This window comes from Lissotriton helveticus, chromosome 6 (assembly GCF_964261635.1).
Source record: "Lissotriton helveticus chromosome 6, aLisHel1.1, whole genome shotgun sequence".
Taxonomy (NCBI): Eukaryota; Metazoa; Chordata; class Amphibia; order Caudata; family Salamandridae; genus Lissotriton; species Lissotriton helveticus.
In genome coordinates this window covers 787,493,055-787,518,736 of record NC_136067.1, presented here as the reverse complement: position 1 = coordinate 787,518,736, position 25,682 = coordinate 787,493,055, and the positions used below count along the sequence as shown (strand labels likewise).

General features: G+C 50.3%; 1 protein-coding gene across 4 annotated transcripts in view; it reads right to left on the bottom strand.

Moving 5' to 3' along the window:
* HACE1 (HECT domain and ankyrin repeat containing E3 ubiquitin protein ligase 1) overlaps positions 1 to 25,682 on the bottom strand; it is a 302,230-nt gene that overhangs the window by 165,254 nt on the left and 111,294 nt on the right. For all 4 annotated transcript variants that reach the window (XM_078648310.1, XM_078648311.1, XM_078648312.1 and 1 more), the window contains exons 12-16: positions 24,439 to 24,779; positions 10,438 to 10,506; positions 7,831 to 7,918; positions 6,617 to 6,728; positions 6,432 to 6,529 (exon numbers count right to left, since the gene is read on the bottom strand). In XM_078648310.1, the coding sequence (XP_078504436.1) occupies positions 6,432 to 6,529; positions 6,617 to 6,728; positions 7,831 to 7,918; positions 10,438 to 10,506; positions 24,439 to 24,779 (708 nt within the window). The remainder of the gene's footprint in view (positions 1 to 6,431; positions 6,530 to 6,616; positions 6,729 to 7,830; positions 7,919 to 10,437; positions 10,507 to 24,438; positions 24,780 to 25,682) is intronic.

Genomic DNA, 25,682 nt, shown 5'->3' with positions numbered 1-25,682 from the left:
TGCGCTCCGCGTCCTGTTGGCGGACCGTCCAGGCTTTGGACTCGTGAGGGCCAAGGCGTGCACCGCCCTCTCTAGCCTCATGGACTTGAACCCCTCCTCGTGAGATCCGGACGGCTGGGAAGCGGGGCACCAGGGCGGCCTCACACAGCGTATCCCCCGCCGCTGATCAGGGATCGTCCACAGCAACTGACCCTGCCCCCCACTGCCCTTTGCCGCCCTGAGTGGACCATGACCCGCGGCAAGGGGACCAGGCCAGACCCCCCGCCCACGACGACCAGAGGAGCATCAGTGGCTTCCATGTGGGGCAAGGCGGGTTCGCCGTCATCATCCGGGGGGCCCTCATCGTCTTCAGGGGGGAAACCCCCACCGCCAGCCGACTCCCCACCGGTGACGCAGGCCTTCATGTCCTCCTTCATGGCTGATCTGAAGACTGAGATTGGCTCCCTCAGGTCGGAGGTCCATACATGCGTCAAAGAACTTCGCAAGGAAGTCACCGACCTTGGCGACCGGGTCGACGGCCTGGAAAAGACGGTCGATTCCCGCACCGAAGACCTGGAGCAGATCTGGCGGAGAGTGGCGACCCTCGAAGAACAACATATCCAGCTCCAGATTAAGCAGGAGGACTTGGAAAATAGGGGACGCCGCAACAACCTCCGCATACGGGGTGTGCCACTTGGAGAAGAGGGGACTAATACCATGGCCTATGTGGCCCTACTCCTGCAAGCGGTGTGGGGCGAGGAGGACGCCCCCCCGCCGCGCCTCGACCGCGCACACCGAGTCTTTGGAGCGGGAGGAAAAGCGGGTCCCCTGCCCGACATCGTCACCAGGCTTCATTACTTCACTGAGAAGGAGGCCATTTTGAAGGCGGCTAGGGACAACCCGGACTTGAGGTACGAAGGCCACAAGATCCAGATCTTTCAGGACCTGGCCCCCTCAACCCTCTACAGACGAAAGGTCTTCCGCCCGATCACGGAGAGACTCCGGACCCTCAACATCTCTTACCAGTGGGGCCACCCCTTCGCGCTCATCTTCAGGTGGGAGGACAAGCGCAGGGCGCTCAGGTCCTATCAGGAAGCGGCACAACTGCTAGGCATGCCGGAGTCCCCGGATCACAGTCCAACCCGACCTCCCCACCTGGAGAAGGCCCCTCCACGCTCGGAATGGTCCACTGTGCGCAAACGTCGACGGTCCCCTCCGGTGGCTGCACTCTCTGCCTCACAGACCAAACAGGACATCATCGCACACATCCGCTCTCTTGAGGGCGACCGCGAGGAACAGGCCTCCCAGCTCCTCGCTTCTGGATCTGAGGGTGGGGATCGCCCCTCGGCTACGGAAGAACACTGATCATTGCTATTGTGCTCACAGATGCCCTGAACATGCGCTCGCTCATTGGGCACCCCGATGTGTCCTCATGCATCATGGAGACTTCACCCCACTGTTCTTGGAAAAGGGGCTTTCCTCCCTCTCACTGGCAGGCCACATCCGTGGCTCTCCCCCCCCGCCCGCGGGGGTCTGAAGGACTGGACGATATCTTTTGCCTCCTCCAGGCCATGTACTGCATCAAGGAGCCCCAGCGCCCCACTGGCGCCTGAATGGACCAAGTGGTCCCACGGCCCGACACGCCCCCGAACTACCTTGGAGCAGCGGGGTGGACGAGCTCTGAGACGATTCAATCTTACTCCACTTACCTAGATCTTCGCTTCCCCCCCCCTTTGTCCCATAGGAAGTGACATTCCTGAGTTCATCCAAACCCTTGGGTAGAGGATGTCCGGTATCTGGGACAATGTACACTGGCCCTGTTGGCCTGTTTTGGTTCTACTTCTTCTCTGCGCCTTTTCTCTTTTTCCTCTCTCTCCTCTTCCTACTTTACCCTTCACTGCCCTCTCTTATCACTCTTTCCCCGCGCCTGCGAAGGGGTGGCGGGGTGGGTCCCGTGGGGGTTGGCGCGCTGGAGGCGAGATGAGGCCGCCGCTGTCCTGTCTGCGGGTGGGTCTGCAATGTTGGGTCTTGCGCGACTCCACACCCCCTTAGTGCTATGACAGCGAACATCCCTACGCCCTTGAAGGTCCTCTCCCTCAACGTCAAAGGGCTCAACTCCCCCAACAAGCGTAAGCAGATATAGCGCTACCTCCTACACCACTCCCCTGACATTATCCTCCTCCAGGAGACGCACCTTCTCAGGGGAGACATCAAACGCATGGCGCACCCCAGATACCCTACACAGTTCTGGGCATCCTCTGACACCAAGACAGCGGGGGTGGCGATCCTCTGTAGGGCTGGCATTCGGCGGGGACCCGTGAAACCCTTCAAAAGCGCTGACGGGCGGTTCCTCCGAGCCACGGTACAGATGGGACGAGCACAGTTCACTCTAGGATGTGTGTACGCACCCAACCAGTCGCAGGACAAATACCTCCAGGCGCTTCTGCGGGAACAGTTCCCATCGGGCGACAGTAATGTGATCCTGGGCGGCGACTTCAATCTTGTCTGGGACCCTGAGCTAGATCGGGCGGGAACCCCCTTTAACGGCGCGGGAGCAATGTCCTCTGCCCTTAGAACGCAGCTTACAGACCTGGGACTAGTGGACGTGTGGCGCTACCACAACCCGGGGACCCGGGACTATTCCTTTTATTCACATTCCCATCGGACATACTCCCGAATCGACTATCTCTTCACCTACCTTGAATTGGCCCGAGACTCCTTAGCTGCCACTATCTCCGACATTTCTCTGTCGGACCACGCTCACGTGGAGCTTTTGTTGCAGGACCCCCTGACCCGTGCCACTCGTGAGCGCAGATGGGCGCTCCCGCCGAGGATCCTCCGGGATCCGGACGACGTCGCCAGCATCCGAGACGCCATAGACTCTTACTTCGCCATCAACGACACCCCCGACCTGCCCTTTCACACGGTCTGGGATGCCTTCAAGGCCACCATTCGGGGCCATATCACCTCCCTGGCGGCGGCGCAGAGGAAGGAAGCGTTCCAGATGGAAACCGACCTGGCTAGCGAGATCAAGCAGGCGGAGTCTCGGGACCGGGACTCCCCTTCACGGGCGTCAAAGAGAACTCTCGCCATTCTCAGGGGACAACTCCGCGCCCTGCGCACCAACAAGGCGGAACACTCCCTACTAGCGCTTAAGCAACGGTATTACGAGGGAGGGGACAAGGTTGGTCGTCTATTGGCCGGCAGGCTCCGGGCACGCGCAGCTAGGGCCCACATTGCCAATGTCAAGCGGCAGGATGGCGCCAGTGTCACCTCGGAGGCCAAACAGGCCGCATTTGTCGCTTACTACTCCTCCCTGTATGCAGAGGAGCCCACCTCTGCAAAGGCGCGAGAGGCCGTTCTCGCGGACTTCGGGGGGTCTTCACTGTCCCCTGCTTGTGCGGCCACGCTGGAGGGGCCCCTGCAGGAGGAGGAAATAACAGAAGCGGTCAAAGACCTCCCTGTGGGGAAAACCCCGGGGCCGGACGGCCTGCCGTTGACCTTCTATCGCCTGTTCTTGACCCAACTCCGCCCGCATCTGCTGCGGCTCTACAGCTCCTTCTCTGATACCGTTGGCCCATCCCCTGATATGGGCCTGGCGGAAATTGCCCTGATCCCCAAGCCTGGGAAGGATCCCGACCTGTGTGCCTCCTACCGCCCCATCGCCCTCCTTAACACCGATCTCAAGATCTACACTAAGATCCTGGCCAAGCGGCTGGACCCGCACATGCCAGGATTAGTGAACCCGGACCAGGTGGGATTTATACGGGACCGTCAGGGAGCCGACAACGTTCGCAGGCTGGCACACCTAGTGGGTAAGGTGCACCACTGGAAAATCCCGGCCTGCCTCCTTTCGCTGGACGCAGAAAAGGCTTTCGACCGGGTCGACTGGACCTTCCTACGGGCGGTCCTCACGAAACTTGGCCTTGGCCCTATCATGATCTCCAGGTGCATGGCCCCTTACCTTGGGCCGCAGGCCAGAATTCGGGTCAACGGTCAGCTGACATCGCCGCTCTTGATCCACAGGGGCACGAGGCAGGGATGCCCGCTTTCGCCGCTCCTGTTCGCTCTTGCGGTCGAGCCATTGGCGGAGCTGATTAGGCGCACTCCTGATATCCATGGTATCCCCCACGGAGGGCGCTCTAACAAGGTTGCGCTATTTGCGGACGACCTGATTCTTACTCTTACGAATCCTCGGGTCTCCCTCCCAGCGGTGCACGAAACCCTCTCACTGTTTGAGCAGGCGTCCGGCCTTAAAATTAATCATACCAAATCTTGGGCGCTTAACCTCACCATCCCCGAAGAGGAGGTCTCCCTCCTGAAGGGGGTCACACCCTACCGTTGGGCGGATGACCACATTCAATATCTGGGTCTAGACCTCACACCCCACCTCGACTCGTGGTCCCCGAGGAACTGGGCCTCTTGCCGCAAGGAAGTCCTGGCGGACCTGCGGAAATGGAAGCCTTTGATGATTTCCTGGCTGGGGCGGCTCAACGCTGTCAAGATGTCGATCCTCCTCCGCATCCTGTATGTCTTCCAGTGCCTCCCCACCCCGATCCCGATTCACTGCATCAGAACCCTCCAACGCGACCTCACGTCCTTCATATGGGGGGGCAAGCGGCCCCGGTTCTCCCAGAAAGTCCTCATGGAGCCGAGAGACAGGGGTGGACTGGCCTGCCCGAATCTCCTCCACTACTATTGGGCGGCGCATCTCCGGTTCGTGATCGAATGGGGTGCACGCGAAAGCGACAAGCACTGGTTCCACATGGACCGAGTGGTCACGGGACGCACCATATGGGACCTACCATGGCTACCGCGTGTGGCGCGCTCCAGAAGTGCATATATGGCGGTCCCCACAAGGACGGTTCTTGAAGTATGGGACAGAGTGGCAGTGCCCAAGGGCCTCACCACGTTCCCCTCTCCGCACACCCCCATTGCAGGTAACCCGCACTTTCCCCCTGCAGCCCAGACCCGGGCCTTCGAGAGTTGGACTCAAGGAGACTGCAGGGTCGCAGGAGATCTTTTTCTTGGTGGGTCGCCTAAATCGTGGCTGGACTGCAGAGACGAATTTGGCCTTCCTCTCACCGCTAGCTTACAATATGCGCAGCTACGCCACTGGCTCTCGGGGGACGACATGTATCAGGCTGCTACCAGGGCATATACCCCGTTTGAGAAGTTGGCACGCTCTCTCGGGGGATTGAAACGGCTCATCTCCCAGATCTACAACATATTGCAACACCCCGTCGCTCCGCCTGCGCATCCTTATCAGAGGCAGTGGCAGTCGGTGACTGGCGCTGATATCACGCCATCTCAATGGACTCGGCTCTGGAACGACATCCCCAAAATCTACCGCAGCATCCCACAGAGGGAAAACGCGTACAAGATGCTAACACAATGGTACTACACTCCCCTGAGACTCAGTAAAATGTTCCCCACTTCCTCGCCACTGTGCTGGAGGTGTGGCACTGCGACTGGTGACTTCGTACACATCTGGTGGTCGTGCCCTACCCTAGCTGTCTTTTGGAAGGAGGTCCTTAGTCACATTAAGAAGGTGCTGGGTTTTCCCCTCCCTGAAGAGGTTTGCACACTCCTGCTGGGCATTCGACCCCCCACACTTAGGGCCCTCACGCCAGCGACTGGATCCTCTCCCTTCACATGTTGGGCGCAGCCAGGCAACTCATTGCTCTATACTGGAAGCGGACTGAGGCACCGCCGATAGCCTCTTGGTTCGTGCGCCTCTGGCACGTCCTGACTATGGAGCTACTCACGGCGCGGATACAATCACGGGGGATACGCTTCAAGGCAGTGTGGGAACCTCTCGTGCGCTACCTGTGCTCCATCAGTTATGCCCGCCACATGCCTCCCAGGCTCCGCGCCCTGCAATTGTTTGAGGATGCCCTCATCCCTGCTGACCCAAACAGGCTAGCCACCTAATCGCTTCCCCCAGTGCCGATTTGCGCTTTCCATCCCATATTGGCGACTGCAGTCACGCCCCCCGGATCCCTCTCCACCTCGCTACTACTCACTCCTCTTCTGACTTTTCTTCTTTCCTACTTGCCACTCTGGCTTCCACCCCTCTTTGGGGCTGTTCGGCCCCTGTTGGGCCTTTGAAAATGTGGCACCATTGCTCTATCTTACGTACGCACCTCCCCCGCACACCGACGCATTGCCGTCATCTGACCACCTCTTGTTATACTCTCCCCTAAGCCACGCGGCCGGCCCCTCCAGGGGTTGTAGGCAGAGCGCTGTGTTAACGGTTCCACCTCCCCCGGTTAATACTGCTCACTGGTCTTTTTTTTCTCTGCGCGGCCGGCCCTGAAATGGGGTTGTAGGCTTATCGCTGTGTTCACAATAAAAACAGATTTGAACAAAAAAAAAAATTAAAAAAAAAAAAAGAATAACGATAAAAATCAAGTTACATGACAAGCATGTAGCTCCCATCTGCAACGTACCATGCCCTCTTCTCCATGGAAACGAACAGCAATCCCTTGCTTCAGCTTCTCACAATTCGACTTAAACACAACTTCACAGCTACTCCTAAAAATAGAATCTAGATATGTAACAATAATGAATGCTTCTCTTCTTCAAATGAGCACTTTGTTAATTGATACAATCTTATTAGTTTACTATGTGGTACCTCTGTGCACCAGCAGGATGTCGTTTTCACTCACTGGCCTGTGCACCATATCCGAATCGGGCTGCCCTGAGAGCAGGTGTTCATAGAACCACTCACAACGCTCCTTAAATGGCTGCAAAAAGAGAACAATTTTCCAAAGGATACACAGAATCACAAATGCGCTCATCCAACAAGCAATATCAACTAAAATGATGGATCTGGTTCAAATACCCACAGTTCTATTTTGTGTGCTGACCCACACTCACGTTCTGATAGGATCCTCGACCTAATGAGTAAAGGGCAGTCTCACAAGAGCTATGGGAACCGCCATATTGTCCCGTGTCTCTAAGCTAAACACCCATGCACATAAATCCAGAGAGGAAGCAAGGCACTAAGGCCACGGTTCCAAGTGGGGTGGATGTATATTAGGTATTTAGCACACTCGCTGCACGAGGTATTCACCAGATACAGTAAGTACATTTTATTCTGAGCTTTCTCACAAATAATGGGGTTTAAATGCTGAATTAAGGGCTTACTGCACCGAACTCTGCATGTGCTGGTATTTACCACACATTTTTACCAGATAAAATTAGGCGGGTTTACTTGCTGAAAAGTTAGACCGGCAAAATAGCAGCTGGTGTGGCAACGACTCCAGCAGTTGGACAATTTCAATATATGTGACAGAAGTTACCACACACATCGGAAGTGAACACACTACTCAGAATCGAGGGTTCACAACCCCAACTACTACCGATACGTAACCCTTTTCAACTAACAACATTATGTATTGGTTACTATCAAGAAAAAAGACATCGGTTGTTGTAACTTTTCTATGTTTTTTCTAAATGAATGTTACTTGTATTTTTAAAATGGACTCACTATTTTTTTAATATAATCATCTACCGATGTTTCGTGTGCATTCAAAAGACTAAAGGAAGCATTTAAGATGTAAACACAAATATACTATGAATTGGGAAAATGTCTGATAATTGGCATAAATGAATTGCGTACCTGGTAGGCGCTACTGTTTTGAAAACAAATTCTTATTGATATCATTAAGCAAAATATGTTCACTATTTCAGAATTTGAAGGCAGAAAATATATTTAAACCAGCCATTTTGCATTACGTCAATTTGCAATTTACAGCAGAAACTTTTCATGAAACATTTTATTTTTGGGACGGTGTGTTTTTAATCAATACTAATAAACCCCTATTCCAGTAAAGCATTGCATACCTGGGCTTTGATTATGTGCATGAATCTGGACATTAATTCAGGGCACTCCAGTAGAAAGTGAAAATGATCAAAGATAATTTTCGGGTTTCTGCAAAGACAAAACAAAATGCTAGTTATAATATGGGTGGCCCAAGCTATAGCATATTTCTTTATTTTTTAGAAAATCTGTCAATGGTTTGAATGCTTTTCGGCTGTGGAAGGCAGCAAAAGACTGGTTTTGTTATGCGTACATCATTATATGAGACATTATCACCTCCCATGACGTTAAACATTACAGTTCCTTGTCCACAAATAAGAGAAACCTCATTAGTTTGAAGTGGTCCGGCCTACTGCTTGTGGCAGCTCTATGAACTCTTACTAGATTGAATGGGGTATTGCTTTGTTTTTCCATACCTGTTGCAACATGATTCTGTAAATATGTTTTGATATGCTTGCCCTACAATCCACTAGTTACTTATCTAATCCTAATATTTCTTCCTGAGTATTTTTTGTATTTCTTATTTTTCTGAAGGATGACATTCTGCTTTCCCAAAGCAGGCATCCATATCCATGATTCATAATGCTTCATGTCAAGAACTGATTTATCCACCCTCCCCTTTGTCTAAGTCCATCACATCTTTCCGGGTTACTTTGATTCTATTTTGCAGGTCAGTTTTGACAGACAGTCCTTCTTCCCTGAGGATCGTAAGAAGACGTTCCATAAAGTTGCGTGTGATGTGTCCATCCTGTGTTCACTCCCAGTTGTTCTCCTTTGGCCCCGGGTCTATTCATACCGTCCCTCAGCTTCTTGTCAATCTTGCTTTTTGGTTGTATTGTGTAGTAGTATGGCTTTATAGTTTGTATCTTCTTGGTCTCATTTGCTACCATCGCCTAGGCCGTGTTTGTATACCGCTGCTTAAACCTAGTCTATCCTCCATGGCATTTCAACGTCACGTGTACCGCTCATGCTAATGATTTTGCAGGACATGTTCACTTCAGAGGAATACACTCTTACTAGTACTTTGCTTGTTTAGTTTCTTCTGTAGAACTCACTTCCGAGTATGGTGCATAAAAGAACTATTGTGTTCAGTGTCTTTACCTTTTCTTGTTTAACATTAAAACGTGCTTACCCAATGTGACAATGTCTAAGTCCTTGTGTACGGTTAAGGTCTCTGATTTAGGGCTCCCCTGTCTGAGCCATCATTTGTGTATGTATATTCCTTCAGGTGTCTGCTCTATGCACTTATACTGTTGGAGAGTCTTCAGGGGCAGCAGAGCAGTATTTGTATTTTAAACCAGTTTCTGTGTCTCAGGGGAATGTCGCTTTCCCAAGCTATTTCTATAGTCTTTTCATTCACCCAGTGCCTAGTGCTTCCCTTTCTCTTGTGCTCTCTCTGCTTATGTTGTTGTGCTCCAGGCACATACCCTCCCCATACTTTGGGAGTTCTGCATTAGTGGGTCTTTGCTATCTTATTTGTAGCTTTTACCTCTCGTCTTTGTGGTCACAACCACGTTGGCAGCACTAGTTTGAGGCTGGCTTCCCGCTGCAGAAAGGTGCCTGAGGCTTTCCCGCGCAGTGCCGTCCAATCCGAGGATGCCCCGGCCCATGCTGCTGCCTTCTCAATATCAATCTGATAAATCATGCCGTGCAAGTTCCAGCCCATTCCTGAATGTTGCAGCCAATCTCAGTCCCTGCTTCCATCCCTGGTGGCCAAACCACTACTTCTGACCCCCTACCTACATAAAGGCGCACAAACACCCCCGAGGCAGGAACTACTGTTCGGTGAAGCCAAGTAGACAGCCATAATGGAGTTCCACTTCTACACCTTTGCTGCCATTGCCTGTCAGGCCACACCCCTTGTCACTGGAATTTTTTAAAGGGATAGAGCCCGTTTGTGGTATAGTTGCAACATGTACAGGGAGCCATGTTTTTCTACTGTCATTGTTGCAATGTTTTTTGAAAACGGGTCTGCAAAGATGTGCACATGTCTATTAGAGTTTGAGAGCATCCCAAAATGGAGAACTATACATTGATAAAATGAGAATACTGGACACTATGGAGTCTAAAGGGGTCTTTGTTTTTAGTAAATTACCGTTTTGTTAGCTATCAGTGAAAATGTATATTCAGTAAGTTCCTTCAGGAAATCTGAGGATACATCTGCAATAACCTTATGTCACTTGCTGCCTAAAATAGAGTTTTTTCATATCTCAATAATGAAGGCTTTAAAACAAGTGTTTTTCAAAAAGATGAAATACTATTTCTATCACAATAAAGAGGCAGTTGTTTAAAGTTTAATCAACAGATATGGCTACTTTGTTCTCAGAACCTGTGCCAGGTAGGCTTCTAGATTATGGACCACTTCCTTCCTAACCAGTCATTTGCAGAAATTGTAATAAAAAAGGAAAATGAACATTTTTGAAAAGGATCTGGTTAGACCATGAGAAACAAACCAAAAATGTGATTTTTTTTTTACCAAAGCGATGAATATAAAACTACATTTTTGTATTGATCACAATTAACATCCAAAAATGTGTTAAATGAATAAACACAGTTCCGAGCGAAAAAAACAGTGCCTATCGAAATGAACAAATCTTAACTGAGAAAAATAATGATATCACTTAACCCACCTTGTAACAAAGCATTTAAGAACTTCATCGTGCTTGCACACAAATTCGATGAAACGAGGCGAAGTCATTCTGGAAAAAGCACAAAAACATTACTTTTCTTTTCAAAGTTGGACTATTTTGACACATATTGCATATTTCTGGATTGACACAGCTGGAAAAAAATCTATATTGAAAGGCAGTATGATCTTCATGCAAAAGAAAAAGTATCATGCCTGAAAATATAGGTCTTCATTTTTTTGTGTTGGAAATGATTACTAATGTGGATAACTTAAAAAAAATGAATCAATTCCATTCTTTAGCTCACACGTTTTATTTTCACGATTGTTGACCTCCAGTAGGTGAAAGCATACCAGTTACCAGATTATAAACCAAAATGGCTTTAACTAGTGACGGCAACCGCCAAAGTACGTACAATAACACATGTACACTTTCTCCCAAAGGGAGAGATGGCGGGAAACTCCCAGGAGATGTCTGGGTTGATTTGTACCCTTCTCCCAGATAAAGGATGGTAAGGCGGATAAACGTCAATCACTAGCACTCTTCAATCCTTTCGGGGCCCCCAGCTACTTACTTCCTCCCCCTCAGATGGGAAGAGAGATCAGCTAGGAAGAGGTGAGGAATGTCAATGAGAAGGAAGCATGTGGAAACAATAATCTAAGAGGACTTCCCATCGCACCTATTTTATTCTCTGCAGTGTTACACCACTTCTCATGGGACGAGGGTCAGGAGAGTTAGAAAGTGCTAGGTAAAGTGGAAAGAAGAAACAAAGAGGGGGCAGGAAGACACCAAACTATCTGCCTAGTTCTCTGGAGGGGGAAGCTCTGCAGAACGCCTTCTAGTATAAGTCTTAAAACACTTCCTGCGGGGGGCGTGGCCAAGATGGCGGCGGTGTAGGACATGCTCTCCCGTCCCTCTGGCGCCGCCTGTACATCGGCCTTGTTTAGTGCCCTATCTGGTGCCCATCCACGCGGACCGGGTGGGATTTTCTGCCTCTGTGTACTGCCCTGAAGCTGCCGGTGTGTTTCTTACCCCGCTGCAGCGTGCCTGGCGGGGGTGCAGAGCGTCGCGGCCCGGGCGCCTTGCAGGCCCGGCGGGCCTGGCGTAAGAGAGCTACGGAGACTTCCCCCTGCTGTGCGGGCCCCCGCTTGTCTGGAGTGGCCGTTGCCTTGATGGTGGGGCGGAGAGGAGCCCGCATGCCTGGGGATGTGTGAGGAGGGGCGGCGGCGGTGGAAGAACAAAGCTGGGCCCTGTGGCGTGGATGCCCTGTCCCGGTGCGGCGGCCTGCGCACGTGGTGAGAGAGGGGCATAAACAGCGGAGAGGCCTGGAGCAGTGGGGGCGGCCCGGGCACTCGTCGGAGTGCGGCAGCTGAGGCCGGGGCCCCCGCGGGGAGGCGAAGCTCCTGAGACGCAGAGCGGAGGAGTGCCTTTGCTCAGGCCCTGGCGCCTGCAAGGTGAGGAGTGAGGGGCTGCTGCCTCACAGCCGGAAGGTCGGTCCGCGAATCGGCGGACGGTGGGAGGCCCCCACGGGTGGAGAAGCGGGGGTCCTCGTTCCCAGTGCCGCAGTGTGGTGTGGTCATTCCCCCCCCCCCCCCGAGACTGACAAGCTGTGGCCTGCGGAGTGGGGGCGGGGGCCATGCGGACATGCCTTGTGGGCTGCGGCGGCCTTCTTCAGTGAGCTGGCGGAGATAGGCCTGATCTGTGGTGCCAGGGGTGCGAGTCCTGCGACGGGTGAGAGGCCCTGACTCAGCCTGCGCGTCGGTGGGCGGCACCTCACATGCTGCTCCTCAACCTACCTGGACCGCGATTGAGACCTGCCGCTGTCTGTGCGGAGGAAGCATCCTGACATCGGAGAGTGGCCTTGGAGGCCTAGGAGAGGCCCGGTGCTGCGGGGGCACATACTCGTAGGCTGCTGGCTGGATTGCTGTCTTCCCTGGGCGGGCCAGCCACGGTGGAGCGGCGAAGTGCTGGGCCCACCGAGGTGGGACAGAGGTGTCGGCCCACATGTCTTGTGAGCTGTGTGAGGCTTCAAACACGACCAGTGTAAGGGCGCCTCAGTGTTCGGTGCGGCACCTTGGGTGACACAGCGGTGGTGCTATACGAGTGGAGCGGGTGCCCCAGGAGTTGCAGCCATCTTGGGAAAACAAGGCCTGCTAAGTGAGTGCAGTGTGGGGCCTGGTGTTCGGAGACTGCAGTGCAGGTGGATCCTCAGAGTGGCCTGGAAGGAGGACTGTAGCTGTGGCGGTGGGGGAGCGGAGTCCCTGACTTGGAGTTAGTTGTTACCTGTCTGTGCCACGGCCATGGCAGGGTGTGAGAGCATTGGGGTTGGCCTGAGTCTTGGAGCGTGGCGCTGAGTGGTTGGTGGTCCGGGAGGCCTCCTGGTGTTACACCTTGCGGTGCTGCAGGGAGTCTGGGTCAGTGGGAGGTGCGCCATCGGCCCGCATATCGACGGGTGGTGTTTCCCTGCTGTGTTCTTGGCCGCATAGTGATGTGTGGGCGCTGTTGTGGATTGACCGCATCCAGTTAGGGACTGGCTGTGTCACGATGTCCGCCACCAGGAGCAAGCGAGATAAACCCCTAAGGACATGCTGCAGAAGACGGCGGGGGGGGGGCGTGGGGGGTTGGGGGGGACCTGGATGAGGCCTTCCAGATCACATTCCCCCGAGCACCGAAGCATGCGCTATTGGGGCTTCCACCCACCAAATCGTTTCCTTTGCGCTCGCTGAGGGGTAGGCAGATAGCATTAGCTTTGCTGGCAGCGCGACTAGTCATCTTGGCGAGATGGGGTTCCCCGGACCTACCTGATACGAGGGACTGGATACGGCGACTTTGGCACCTTTTAGCTATGGAACGCCTTTCGCTAAGCATGGATGGGAAGGGTGCTGAGTACGCAAAACTATGGGGTCCATTCCTGCACCTGCTGTCTAGAGACCTGAGGGAGGTCACTTGTCCGAAGTACTTGCAGATTTTTCAACTGATCCCTTTGGAACCTGGGGGTGCTGCTAGGCCTACCTGAGCGGCGGTTTCGGGGGCCTGAAGTGTGGAGTCTGAAGAGGAAGGTGAGACTGATGCGGAGTTGGGTGGGGGTGGTGGAGGGGAGGACGGGGGGCGGGGGGCGGGATGGGGTTTCTTTTGTTTTTGTCTGTTTCTCAGTTCTTAAATGATGGTAACTATGCTTCTGCCCTGGCTGCTTAAAACGGTCTGATGCTTTCATCGCGGGGTCACCCTCCGGAGTGTAGGTCCGAAGAACAAGTTACTTACCTTCCGTAACGCTTTTTCTGGTAGATACAGGATCTGCCTGTGGATTCCTCACCTTGTGAATATCCACTTGCGTCAGCAACATTCGGAAATTCTTTTGTAGCTTAGCGCCGACATGGACGATGTCACAGAGGCACGGCATCGCGCATGACTCCGATGACGTCACCGACACCATAATAGGCCCACGCCGGCGTGATGACGTCAGTTCCGCCCTTTTTTCCGTGCCTTCGAGGCACACGGAAGGACCGACAATAATAGATATATACACAGTATACAATAGTCAAGATAACACACACAGTGTAAGGACAATGCAGTAATTCAAGAAGAATAACATATATACATTAAAACATTGCCATTATCTAAGGTATAGAAGAGTGGACAACGGGGAGGCAGGTGGGCATGTGAGGAATCCACAGGCAGATCCTGTATCTACCAGAAAAAGCGTTACCGAAGGTAAGTAACTTGTTCTTCTGATAGATACATCTGCCAGTGGATTCCTCACCTTGTGAATAGAGTCCCACAGCAGTCCCCACTCCCGGAGGGGGGTGTCCACTCTCCTATACCAGAAAATCTTGAAGGACAGAGCGCGCATAATAGGCGTCCCTCCTCATCTCGCTATCCAAGCAGTAATGCTTTGCAAAAGTGTGGAGGAAGGCCCATGTCGCTGCTCTACAAATGTCCTCTACAGGAACACCTCTAGACAAAGCAGAAGTTGATGACTTTGCTCTAGTAGAATGAGCCCTTATACCCTCAGGAGGTTCCTTACCAGCCAGGGCGAAGCAGATCTTGATGCATAGAATGATCCATCTTGAGAGTGTGCGCTTGTGCACAGCTCGTCCTTTCTTGCAGCCAGCAAATCCCACAAAGAGTTGGTCATAGGATAGAAGGTAGGTAGGGTAATGGACTGTCCTAAATGGAAAGGAGTAACCACCTTAGGCAGAAAAGCAGCCCTGGTCCTAAGAACCATTCGTTCAGCATGAACGGTCAAGAACGGGGGCTTTGAACTAAGTGATTGAAGCTCACTTACCCTCCTTGCTGAGGTAATTGCGACAAGAAAAACAGTCTTAAAAGACAAAAGTCTCAAAGGACACCTGTGTAGAGGTTCAAACGGAGAACCCATTAAATATGTAAGAACCAGGTTCAAGTCCCATTGAGGCACAATAAAGGGAGTAGGAGGAAACTTATTTGTTAAACCCTTTAAAAATCTCAATACAACAGGAGATTTAAACAAAGATGGTTGATCCGGTAAACAGATAAAAGCCGATAAAGCGGATAGATATCCCTTTACCGTAGCTCCAGCAAAACCTTGCTGGTCCAATGAAAGCGCAAACTGAAGTATTTCTGACAACCGAGCTCTCAAAGGATCAACAGAATTCTCTCCACACCAGGATACAAATTTAGACCACATATACGAATAGATGGACTTGGTCACGCCTAGCTGATCAAATGACATCCACCACATCAGGTGGGAGAGAAAATGAATTCAGGTTGCCCCGTTCAATCTCCAGGCATGAAGGTGTAAGGTCTGGAGGTGGGGGTGTAGAACCTGCCCCTCCATCTGAGAGAGGAGGTCTGCCCTGAAAGGGAGACGGAGCGGCGGGCACGAGGAGAGGTGGAGAAGATCTGTGTACCACACCCTTCTTGGCCAATCCGGGGCGATAAATATTACTTGGGCCCGGTCTTGGCGAACCTTCCTCTGAACCCGAGGAATCAAGGGCATGGGAGGAAATGCGTAAAGGAGTTGCAAGTCCCAACTCAACTGAAACGCGTCCCCCAAGGCTCCCTGCATCGGAAACTGGAGGCTGCAGAATGACGGGCAGTGAGCATTCTCACGAGTGGCAAACAGGTCCACCTGAGGAGTCCCCCACGTCCGAAAGACGTGACAAACTACCTCTGGATGAAGCCTCCACTCGTGGTCGGCTGAGAACTGCAGACTGAGTCTGTCTGCACACACGTTGAGAACTCCGGCCAGATGATTCGCCATCAGACAAATGCGATGATCATGAACCCAGGACCAGAGACGCAGAGCCTCTGTGCAGAGACACTGCGACCCTACTCCTCCCAGCTTGTTGACATACCACATCGCGGTGGTGTTGTCCGTCAGGGCCTGAACCGACCGACCGCGAAGGGAAGAAAGCCTTGATCGCCAGACGTATTGCCCGCATTTCCAGAAGGTTGATGGGAAGGAACCTTTCCTCTGGAGACCAAAGACCCTTGATCTCCAGATCCCCCAGATGAGCACCCCCACCCTAGAGTGGACGCATCCGTTATCACTGTGGCCACCGTTGGAGGCAGTTGGAAGGGCTTCCCTGGAGACAGGTTGCCTTCCACTCCCCACCAAGCCAGATCCGCTGCAGCATCAATGGAGATCCTCACAGACTCCCTGAGATCTCCGTTGTGTTGATACCACTGCCTGCAGAGGCACCACTGGAGCGCCCTCATGTGCCAGCATGCATGGTTGACCAACAGAATGCAGGAAGCCATCAGACCGAGCAGGCGAAGGACCTTCAGGACTGGAACGACCGCTCCATTTTGAAAAATAAAGCAATCAACTCCTGTATGTCGCGAATCCTTTGAGGAGGAGGGAATGCACGACACACAGTTGTGTCCAGTACCGCACCTATGAACAGGTTGCGCTAGGAGGGCACCAGGTGAGATTTGGGTACATTTATCGAAAAACCCAACCTGTGCAACAACTGAGTTGTCTCTTGCAGATGATGGAGCACTATCTCTGGAGACTCTGCTTTGATTAGCCAGTCGTCCAGATAAGGGAATACTGGAATCCCTGACCTTTCTGAGATGTGCAGCCACCACAGCCATCACCTTGGTGAAGACTCGAGGTGCAGTAGTAAGACTAAACGGAAGGACAGCAAACTGGTAGTGTTGCGACCCCACCGTAAAACGGAGATACTTCCTGTGCGACTTCAGGATTGGGATGTGAAAATACGCATCCTCCAAGTTGAAAAACCTGTGCAAGGGTGAGCATCTTGAACTTCTCCTGCTTCAGGTAAAGGTTCAAGATCCTGAGATCCAGGATTGGACGAAGCCTGACGTCCTTCTTGGGGACCAGGAAATACCGGGGGTAGCACCCCTGACCCCTTTCCTGCTCTGGAACCACCTCTATTGCACCCTTTTTGAACAGTACCTGTACCTCTTCCTGAAGGAGCAACAGATGGTCCTCCGAGCAAAAACCCTGGAAAGGAGGGTAATTGGGAGGGAATTCCCGAAAGGGAAGAGCATACCCATTCTCTACGAGATTGAGAACCCAAAGATCTGATGTAACCGATTCCCAATCCCGTAGAAAATAAGTAAGCCTACCCCCTACAGTACCCACATGATCCGGAACGGTGGATCTAGGGCTGCTTTGCTGTTGTAGGTGGGGGTTGGGTATTAGAGGAGGAAGTAGAGGAGGAGGAGGCTTGACGTCCACGTGGACGACCCCTTTGTCTACCCCTGTAGGACTTGTACAAAGGATTTTGTTGTTGTTGCTGCTTCTGGTTCTGCTTAAAGGAACAAAAAGTAGACCTTCCAAAACCCTTGTACTTCTTGGTGAAAGAGCCTCTAGGCTGCAGACCCAAAGATCTTGCTGTCGCCCTTCTATCTTTAAACCTTTCCAAGGCAGCATCAGCTTTCTTCTGAAAAGGCCTGTGCCATCAAAAGGCAAATCCATCAGAGCAGCCTGAACATCAGTTGAAAACTCGGAAGTCTTTAACCAAGCAGCTCTTCTAGTGGCAATTGAAGACCCCATGATCCTAGCCACTGAGTCCGCCGTGTCCATACCACTTTGTATGACCCGACGAGCTGCAGCCTGTGTGTCAGATACCACTTCATCAAAGTTCTTCCTATCCTCCTCGGGAAGCTTAGATGTTAACTGCTTCACTGTGTCCATCAAAGCATGAACATATCTGCCTAGCAGACAAGTAGCATTTGTGGATTTAAGGGCCATACTACTTGACGAAAACACCTTTTTCACATTTTGATCTTGCTTTTTAGAGTCTTTATCTCCAGGAACCTGGGGAAAAGCACCTGCCGATTTCTTTGAACAAGCAGCCTGGACCACCAAACTCTCTGGCAGAGGATGAATAGACAAGAATTCAGGATCTCCAGGTGCAACCCTATAGCGTCTTGCAACTGATTTTGACACCGCAGGAGCAGTAAGAGGCCTCTTCCAGACTTCCAATATAGGTTCAGTTAGAGCCTCAGTAAATGGTAGAGTTGGCTCACCCACAGAGGACGGAGAATGGAGAACCTCCGTAAGGATAAAAGACTTATACTCCACAGATGGTAAAGTCAAATTTAAGAGTTCTGCAGCTTTCTTAATCGCCACATGGTAAGGAGCCACATCCTTAGATGGAGTACCAGATACAGCGGGCAACTCCCATTCCGGTGAAAGTTCCAAACCACTTGCATCCTGCAACTCTTCAAAGTAATCCTCCTGATCCTGAAGTTCGCCTTCTTCAACCTCAGGTTCCTCATAATTCCCCTCCTCCATAAGGCGCTGCGCTCTACGCCTCGACCACTCTATCCGAATCGACGTCGTCGGATCCGGTAAAGACTCCGATGGAGTCGGAGCCGGCGTCGAATGAGGAGCAGGAGCCGCCTTTGAATGAGAAGCTGGAACCGGCGTCGAGCCTCGATTTTGATCCCGAGGTCGCTCCGGAGCCGGCGACGCCGTGTGCGGAGTCGATGACCTCGGTGGAGCCGAGCTATGCCACGGTGGAATCGACGCCGGCAAGAAAGGCGCCGGAGCATAAGCTTGAGGCACGCCCAGATTAAAAGACAATGGACCCATGGGACCAGCCGGTGCACCAGAGGGGTACATTGCTCTCGCATATACACCATACATGGCATTAAGAAAATGCGAAGGGTCCTGACCTGGACCAGGAAACTGAGGGTACAAACCCACTGGTTGCCCCTGAAGAGGCTGTACCGGATTCGACTCCTCCTGTTCCACTTGTTCCTCGGGTTGGTGTACCGGAGTCGGCGAATCCTGAGGGGCCTCAACTTCCTCTTCGTCAGACTGGTACGGCTCCGGAGACGGATTCGATTCCGGATTCGGTGTAGGAACTAGAGACTGCAAAGGCGAGGCCTCACCTTCAGGCTTACGAGCCGGAGAGGGAGAAGTCATACCCTTATGATGTCTTCGAGAAGATGACTTCTTTTTCGAGTCCGACTCCCTGCCGGAATGGTGTCTCGAACTGTGCTACTTCCTCTTATCCTTCTACTTCGAGGAACCCGAAGCATGCCCCGAAGCCAACTCCGACCTCGACCGCGACCTTGTCTTTGACCTCGACTTTGACCACGATCGTCTTGATCTTGACCTCAAAGTGCTCTTGGTATCCTTACCCTTAATTTTGGCAAGAAGGAGTTTTGCCTCTCGTACTCGAAGAGCCTTTGGATTCATCTTTGAACAGGAACAACAGCCATTGACGTCGTGATCCGAGCCCAGACACCACAAACAGTCACCATGAGGATCAGTAAAGGACATCATCCTGGCACACGAGTCGCATGGCTTAAATCCTGTCTTCTTCGATGACATCTTAGACGGTAGACAGCACTCCAAACAGAAACAGAACAAAAGTTCACAATAGTAACAAAGTTGCTATCCGCACAATAGAAGAAACCGTTAGCGTCGACGATGCGGAAAAAAGGGAACTGACGTCATCACGCCGGCGTGGGCCTATTATGGTGTCGGTGACATCATCGGAGTCGCGCGCGATGCCGTACCTCTGTGACGTCATCCACGTCGGCGCGAAGCTACAATATAATTTCCGAATGTTTCTGACGCAAGGGGATATTCACATGGTGAGGAATCCACTGGCAGATGTATCTATCAGATTGCTGTGTTAACTATTCCCAGAATTTGCTCTGCCGACCAGTGGATGTAGCGGTACAAAAAGGGGGGGGGCAGTGGATGTAGGCAGCTGAGCTGTGTTATGAGTTGTTTTGCCGCTCAATAAAAACGATTGATTCTATAACACTTCCTGGGAGAAGAAAATATAAAGTTACAGGCTAGGTAAATCGAGTTGTATTAGTTTATTGATTCAGTGAATAAAAATGATCATCTAAATATATTCATGCAATAAAATCAAGATAAAACAATCATAGTAGCATATGAGTTAAAAAAGATGCGTGAAATGAAAACATATAGTCGATAGGAATTCATTAGCCAGGGATAATTAATTTCCTATGATCTTACATATATTGCAATCTAATTTTGCTCCTAAATTTGTGTTTGCTCAGGTTCCTAGCAGTGATAGAATACGTACTGTTCACCTCCTCATGTGCCCTGCGCACGAGGCCCTCATTCCTAAAGGTGCCAGAGACTGTTCTCCCATGTTTGTGCAAACAGCTTTGCAATTTAAAAGGTAAGGGTGCCAGAAAGTATCATCTAAGGTGCTTCGTGCAAAATGTTTGCAAAATAAGGAAGTCGAGCTTAATACGTTGTTGAGTAAAGTGCTTTATGCCAATATCCCTAAAATCTGACCCTGCCATCTCAGACACTTAAGTATGTTAAAGACATTGTAACATACATATAGAAGTTACATGTAGTATGATTGTAGGATGCAGATATAAATGTGGGTTTACTTGTGAAGCGCACTGCCACCCTACTCAGGGTATCCTGGCGCTGTATACCGCTGTGGAACCCTTCCTGGTTTTCCCTGTAAGATGCCCCCTACTGGGCACCCCCAAGGTGGAACCAGGCATCCCAGCGCCACTGGGGCCGTTGTGGAGATTAAGCAAGCTAATGCCCAGAGTTGCAGAGTGGGACCCATGATTAGAATAGGCACCAATGCGAGAATTGTCGAGTCCGCGGACATTGAGCCTGATACCCTGCCGTGTCGGGAATTGAACCCTGGTCCCGGGCCAGACCTCTGCATCAGGGTCTGCCGCCTCTAACCAGTGAGCCACACTTCTCCAGTTGCCTGCAATATTGAAACAGTGGGATCACAGAGCTGATCTTACTGGTTGTGGGCCCACTAGCAGCCACACCAGTAGATTACTGTAATCATAATTAACCATAGGCCTTTTTTCTGTGCCGTACTACCAGGCTAACCCCCATGCCCTCCTTCCTTGACCGTCTTAGTGGGATAGTTCAGACCTGATGGATATATTAATTGGTGATGAATTTTTTTACCATCTTGGGATCTTGTGTATTGGTGCCTTGCAGGAGCAACAAGGCTTAAAGTTAGTCAACAAACTTCCCACACCTAGATAGAACATATGCACTAGCTTGAGATAAGCAGAGCGCAGATGGTTCACGGTAGGTGCGAATGGCTTGAGCTAAAAAGAGCGACTTCAGCAGGCTCCTCCTAGATAAGTCTAGGACAGCCTGGGACAGCAGCACAGGTGGTGCAGTCATGATTCTGGTTTGTAGTCACAGATTCTGCAAGCTCCACCCCGCCATGCCAGGCCCATGTAAATTGAAAAATTGATACTTGTATAGCGCACTACTCACCCGCAAGGGTCTCAAGGCGCTTGTACAAATACCGCTGTGGAACCCATCCTGGCTTTCCCTGTGAGGTGTCCACTCCTGGGCACCCCCAAGGTGGAGGCCAGGCATCCTTAGCGTTGTGGGGGCCGTTGTGGAGATTAAGCAAGCTATTGCCCAGAGTTGCAGAGTGGGACTCCATGATTGGAATAGGCACCGAGGCGAGAATTATCAGGTCCGTGGAATATTTGAGCCCAAGACCCGCCGAGGCGGGGAATTGAACCCTGGTCCCGGGCTAGACCTCTGCATCAGGGTCTGCCGCTCTAACCATTGAGCCACACTTCTCCATGGTGGATTACATTTTGTTACTGGTAAGCCTAATAGCCTCATGTAGAGAATCGCTCTGAGAATCATTCTGTTTAGTGTTTCTAGTAGATATGGTTAAGGTTTCCCCTCCAGGTAGGAGTTGTTCAGGGGGAGTAGAGTAACAGAGTTCTTTAGTGAGGCTAAATCCTGAGTTCGAGGTTGTCTTCATGTGCCCGTTAATAGACTTTTTTCAGGCTGTGTAGGGGATATCTCAGCTCTATTGATCTATGTGGAAAGACATCATGGCATCATGCAGGTACTGATACGGGGGTTTTCCTGGATCTCGAAAATGACTTTCAAGTGGGCTATTAGCGAGTTGGCAAGGGCCTTCAGGACCCTTGTGGACTATTCCAGCATGGTGGATTTGCAAGCTTATTTTTGATTTGCTACGCCAAATTCCAGTCAGAGTCTTGACCGACCGGGTGTAGCGTGGTTGCAGGAATATTTTCCTCAGACCTGTACAATAATGTGCTCTAAGGCTGGTGTAAAGGTGCCAGGGAAGGCCTGCTGACCATACTGCAGAGCAGGAAAAAGGGTTGCATTCATGGACATGAGTGCACTTAATATCCTGTTCCGTCGGCTGATGCCATATATGCTTGCAGCACCTTACTTCTTCAGGGGGTTCAGGTGGTTGTTGTGTTTTGAGTTTTCTTAGAACGAAACACAGATAATTCCATTTCTGGGCTTTGGCGATGATCTTACTCCCTATATGCCAGGTAAGATGTTTCTTGTTCTTATAGCTCCCAAAGAAGACCACCTTAGTCTTGGTCTGATTTGCCTTAAGATGTTTTCTCTTGTTATAAATGGTTAGAGTATTCAGGGACCTCTGGATCCCACCTTTAGTGTGATCCATTATTACAATGTTATCAGCATATTAGATGGTGTCGAGTCTGGTTAGGCTCACCTTAGGAGGAATGAGACTTCTGCCCTCCACAGCTATTCCCAGGTCTGCTGTATATCGATTGAACAAGAGGGGGGTAAGAGACCACATCCTTGTTTAAGGCCCTGATATGTCTGAATTTTGGAGGCAACAGTGTTAGGGCAGGTTTTTACTCTGACCCAACACTCTGTGTATAGTGAGACTACTGCTCTTAATAACTTTGAGGGCATGCCCCACGCTACCAGTTTTCCCCACAATGTAGGCCTGTCAACTCTGTCAAAAGCTGCACGGTGATCTATGAATCAGCAGAAGAGTGGCAGCTGCTTTTTCTGTGCTGTTCGGTTGCTCACATATGCAAGTGCTGGGATGTTATTGACTGTAGACCTGGAAGCCTGGAAACCAGTCTGCAAAAAAGGAAAGGCTTCACTTGCACACGACTCCAGATGTTTCAACAGAACTAAAGTAAAGGCTTTCGATTTTAAGTCCAGGAGTGTGAGAAGGCAGCAATTTGATGGATTTGACCGTTCCCATATTTTTAAGATGGGGCACAGAATAGATCCCCTCCATGCATCTGGGATCTGGCCTACTAGTGATGCATGGTTGAAGAGAGGGGTTAATAGCCTTGGCCAGGCATCTAGGTCGCATTTAAATATGCTGTCTGGAAGGTTGTTGGGGCCTGGCGCACCATCCTTGTTCATTAGCTGCATTAATCTACAAACTGAGGCGGTGGAAAATACTTTTGGGCAGGAGCTCTGGTTTGAGTCTACAGCACCCCTTAAGACTGCTTGGCCGGAGGTTGAGGGCTGATCTATGTATAGTTCCTCCACATGGCTTTTCCAGGCTCCTTCAGAGACCCCATTGCCTCTTGAGCAATTGATGTTTTTTAATTTGTTGAAGTAATCACAGACGCGGGCCTGTTTTTTTCCTTCAACAGTTGGAATATTGTTGACCACTCTTTTTGGTCTGAAGCATTTGATAATTTAGAATTGTGGTTTAGGCCAGGGTCGTGCGGAGACCTTTCTTATGTTACTATATGCATTTAAGCCTGTTGCTGGAGGGACAAGCTTGATTGAGAGCCCCCATTTTGTGAACAGACCACCAGTAAAAAAACCACACAGTTAATCAATCCCTTTCTCAGCCCTCCGCGGTCACCCTTGGGGTTCCACAGGGATCAGCCCTGTAGGAACACATCAGTATTGTCATCAAAGGAGTGAACTTTCATATGAGATTGTTAAGGAAACTAAAACCCTTCCTTCCACAGGATGACCTTAAACTTGTTGTCCAAGCTCTTGTGTAATCTAGCATGGGCAACATAAGTGCCACACTATCCGGCCTGCCAGAATACACACTGGCCCCGCTAAGGCCCTCCTTTAATTCTGATGCCAGACTTGTCATTGGACCTAAAGGAAATAAGCACATTTCCCCAGATCCAAAATCCCTGAACTGGATCCCTTATGAGGTATCGCCCCGAAGATTTGGAACTCTCTTCCTCCGGACGTCCGTATCATTTCGTCAACCACTTCCTTAAAAAATAGAAGTGAAATCATTTCTGATGAACAAGTTTCTGCACTAGGAGAGCATTTCTCGTCTAGTGATCCTATATCAGCCTGTTCTATATCTGCTGATGCAGATTACTACTTTTCTGTCTCTCAGTGGTGATAGTCACTTTTGATAATCCTCAATGTCTGCTCCTCGCTCATATGTATGTTTGGTTCTGGATCCCACATTTATATTCTACCTACCCCTTCTTGTAAAGCACTCTGATACCAAGTAAGGTCTTGTTCGCACTATATAAACGTTATAAATGAATAAACAATTTTTTAATGTGAAACATCCATATAATAGGAATTCAGACATGGTAAAATTCAACTCTTGAGAAAAATAGCTGATGGGGGTGAGCAGTGTGCACCCGTTATTTTAGAAAAATTGACAAAGCTAGGCAGTTTTACATGTCGTATCCTTACTTCTGTCATTGACTTCACGGCCACTTTTGAAACCGTAAACAAATGCTTAAGCCATATAACACAAAAAAGTAGAATGATAAAGTAAGGAACTGTAAGCATCTTACCCTGGAGGCATCTGACAGGAACAGCAGAGGTAGAAGGCCTGAATGACAGCACTAAGCCGACTTGCGGTCATAGAGATTACATCCTCGCCATCAGCGACTGCTTCTGCTTTCCCCATGAGATCAGTGGCATTACCCTCCTGAATGTCCACAGGTATTCTCACTTTGTTCTCAGATAACACTGAGTCTGACTGTAGAGAACTACTGAAAGTAGTTGGCTGATCTGCCCCTCTTTGCTTGAGGAAGATGGAAGCAATATTGGTGGAGTCTGGCTGGTTTCTCGTTAGCTCAGCAGCTATTAGTACAAGCCATTCATCTAGTGAGTGCCAAAGCAGTTCTAAAGGCTGCAAGAAACAAGAGTTCCAAAAACATCAATAAAGCACCACATAGAAAATAACTATTAAACTCTCCAGCAACATGTATATGCTGTTGTGAACTTGTGGTCAACCAGTCGACTGGAATGATAAAAGTATTTCAATTAAAGAAATTTTATAAAGGACAGAGAAATGATTATTCTTATGAATATTTGGGACACTTAATTAGATACATATAATTCATAAAACAAAAAATAACATAACATTAACATGCAGATAACAGTTCCGTAATAAATATACAGCAGGCGTGAGTAACTGAAAATGGAGGAGTGCAGAATAGTGAATAGTGAATTAACAGATTAAAACAATGATTGTAGTCTATGACTGAGACTTGATAGCACCATAAATAGGAGTAAGCAATTTACCTGTAACAATAGTTCTCCAAATGCAGTTTTAAATTCTTCACCATAATATAGTCCCTTCTGTCGGTAGACACCTTGGATCAATACTTTGAACTAGGTTTAGGTTGTGCTCTGCATTAGTTGGCACGTGAGCAACACTCAGTGCCTAGAGACAGATTCTGGCCACCGTAGATTTAAATTGTCAATGGTGACTATCCAGCTGACCACATGTTCCTGTTATACAAATGGAACCACTTTTTAGGTCTCGCCTGTTGACAGCACAAGCGCGGTCCCTGTGAGGAGTATTGTTTACAATAAAGGGCTTGGAGCAAGCCCACTGCTTACCACTCTTTGGCTTCATCGCCACTCTCTTTTGTTACTCCTAACTGGCCATCGTATGCCAGGTATCATTTTATTTTCTTTCTCTGGAGCATGGACCAAGCACAGATGGATTCCTGTTGATTAGTGTCCGTCCACTGCTCATGCTGTGATTTAGATAAGATTTATTTTTCCCTATGTTGCTTCTTCCCCC